At 54.2% G+C, this 2,005-nt stretch overlaps 1 protein-coding gene across 1 annotated transcript in view; it reads right to left on the minus strand.

The window, feature by feature from the left end:
* The window catches only part of MTMR14 (myotubularin related protein 14), a gene marked incomplete at both ends in the record, with an annotated part of 19,217 nt that overhangs the window by 4,047 nt on the left and 13,165 nt on the right, over positions 1 to 2,005 (minus strand). The window contains 2 exons of the mRNA XM_008942944.1: positions 1,403 to 1,439; positions 1,692 to 1,768. Coding sequence (XP_008941192.1) covers positions 1,403 to 1,439; positions 1,692 to 1,768 — 114 coding nt within the window. The remainder of the gene's footprint in view (positions 1 to 1,402; positions 1,440 to 1,691; positions 1,769 to 2,005) is intronic.

Genomic DNA, 2,005 nt, shown 5'->3' on the forward strand with positions numbered 1-2,005 from the left:
GCTCCATGCAGCCTCTTATCTCGGTGAGGAGGTGCTGTCAGGAAGGAGATAGCAAGAAGTCTGCAGCTATCAGCTCCCAGTGTGCCGTGGGCTGCCAGCATCCCATCCTGGGCCTTCTCTACATTAAACTGACCTTCTGTTCCCTGCCACAGGGAGGCCCAGAACGGAAGGTGTACGACGAGTCTCCTTATCAGTGCCTTGCACACATGCCACACGCACACAGCAGGTACTGATGCCATCAGTGGAGAAGGTCAAAGCGATGGCCCCCAGCAGCTGCTGATACACCCAGGTAGGCAGCAAACCCACCAGAAGCAGGAGGGTTAGAGCCACATGCCCTGCCTCAGCACCACAGCTGTATCACATCTGGAAGCACGCGGCACCTGGAGCCTCTGTGGTCCCAAGTTCATGCCCTGCCATGCCCCAGTCTGCTCTGCAGCATCCTGCTGTGCCTCTGCTGCCTCATCTTCCTGCACAGGGCTGAGCCCTTCTCCTCCGCCAGTGGGGAGCAGGGAGCGCTTGAGGCAGCTGTGCTCCCCCTCTCCTGTGGCAGCTGCTTGGCCAGGCAGGCACCAGAGCACAGCAGAGCTGCCAGGCTCAAGCCAGCAGAGCTCTGGGAAAGGAAGGAATGGGAGGAACAACACTGATACTGGGGCCCTGGACACCTGAAAGATGGAAAACAGACCAGAGTCCTGGCTCTGATAGAGAGGTCAGGGGATTCCCTGGTGAGAGGAGAGTCTGAGGAGCAGGGGATTAGCAACAGGGTTAGACATACTTCTTGCCTCTTGATTTCTATAAAAAAATGATACTATAATGTACTGCAACTACAGTCATAGCAATCAGTTTTTGCTGTTAAATAGTGGAAGACTTGAAGATAATTTGTCCCACTAATCTTAACAGCCTCCCTGACCCATCTGTGCACCCACAGACACGTGCTGGAACCAGCACAAGCTGCTGCGTGAGCCCACGAAGCCAGGCAAGGCACATGCAGCTGCAGACCCAGGCAGGAGGGCTGGCACTCAGGGCAAGCACACAGGACTTCTCAGCTTTATTTCCACGCTCTCAGGAGTCACACGCCCCAAGCATTCCTTCTCATTGCTGGGCTGAACAGGGAGTCCCAGCACCCTTTCAGCAGGGGCCTAAACATTAATGGACAGCAGGGAACTGGCAGGACTGACACACACCACCCAAACTGTAGCCTGAGAGAAAAGCGTTCCCATGCCTTACGCATCAGGAAGTGACATGGCAAGGCCCGTACCTCATCTTTTCAGCACCTGAACAATCTCCTTAGAGCCCAAACAGACCACTGATGTTACCAGAAGCAGGCACTGAATGCTGCTACCATAACCAAGTACCCTGAGAACAAAAAGCAGAGTGCAGCCACTGCGCCAGACTGGGCACTCACCTCTTCTCCTTTACTGAGTCGATCGACTAACATGTGCCTGGAAAGAGAGCAAGGGAAGCTCAGTCACATGCCAGAAGCCAGAACTGGCAGAAGAGCATGAGCTGTCAAGAATGGCCAGATGTCTGAGCCTTAAGGTCAAAAAAAAGGCACCAGCTTCTCTTGCCATAGCTCACTGGGAGCTGCCCCAACAACCACCTTTGGTTGTGAGCAAACACCAAAGATGACCCCCCCAAAGGCTTCTCCCTTGCTGCGCAGGGACGCGTACGTGAGCAAGGCTTGGTGTGCCTACCCAAAGAGAAACCAGTCGTAGGCCACTGTCAGGTAGAGGATCTCGGATGGCTCCAGGGACACGTGGATCAGCCCATCCTGCAAAGCAAATGAGAATGGCCTTCAGGCAGCAGCCCTGGGGATTAGGACTGGGGAATTCATGATCTCCTGAAAACTGTCATAGTGATCCAAGATGTCCAACTTGCTCTACCTGCCTGCAATACCACATCTGATGGCAGGACAGCGTGTTGGGCTCCACATCAAAGTCAATCCACACCCTCTCTGAAGCCAAGATAGTCAAAAGGAACATTAACTGCTCCACTACCACTTCCTGCT

This window comes from Merops nubicus, unplaced genomic scaffold (genome assembly GCF_000691845.1).
Source record: "Merops nubicus isolate BGI_N331 unplaced genomic scaffold, ASM69184v1 scaffold6266, whole genome shotgun sequence".
Lineage (NCBI taxonomy): Eukaryota > Metazoa > Chordata > Aves > Coraciiformes > Meropidae > Merops > Merops nubicus.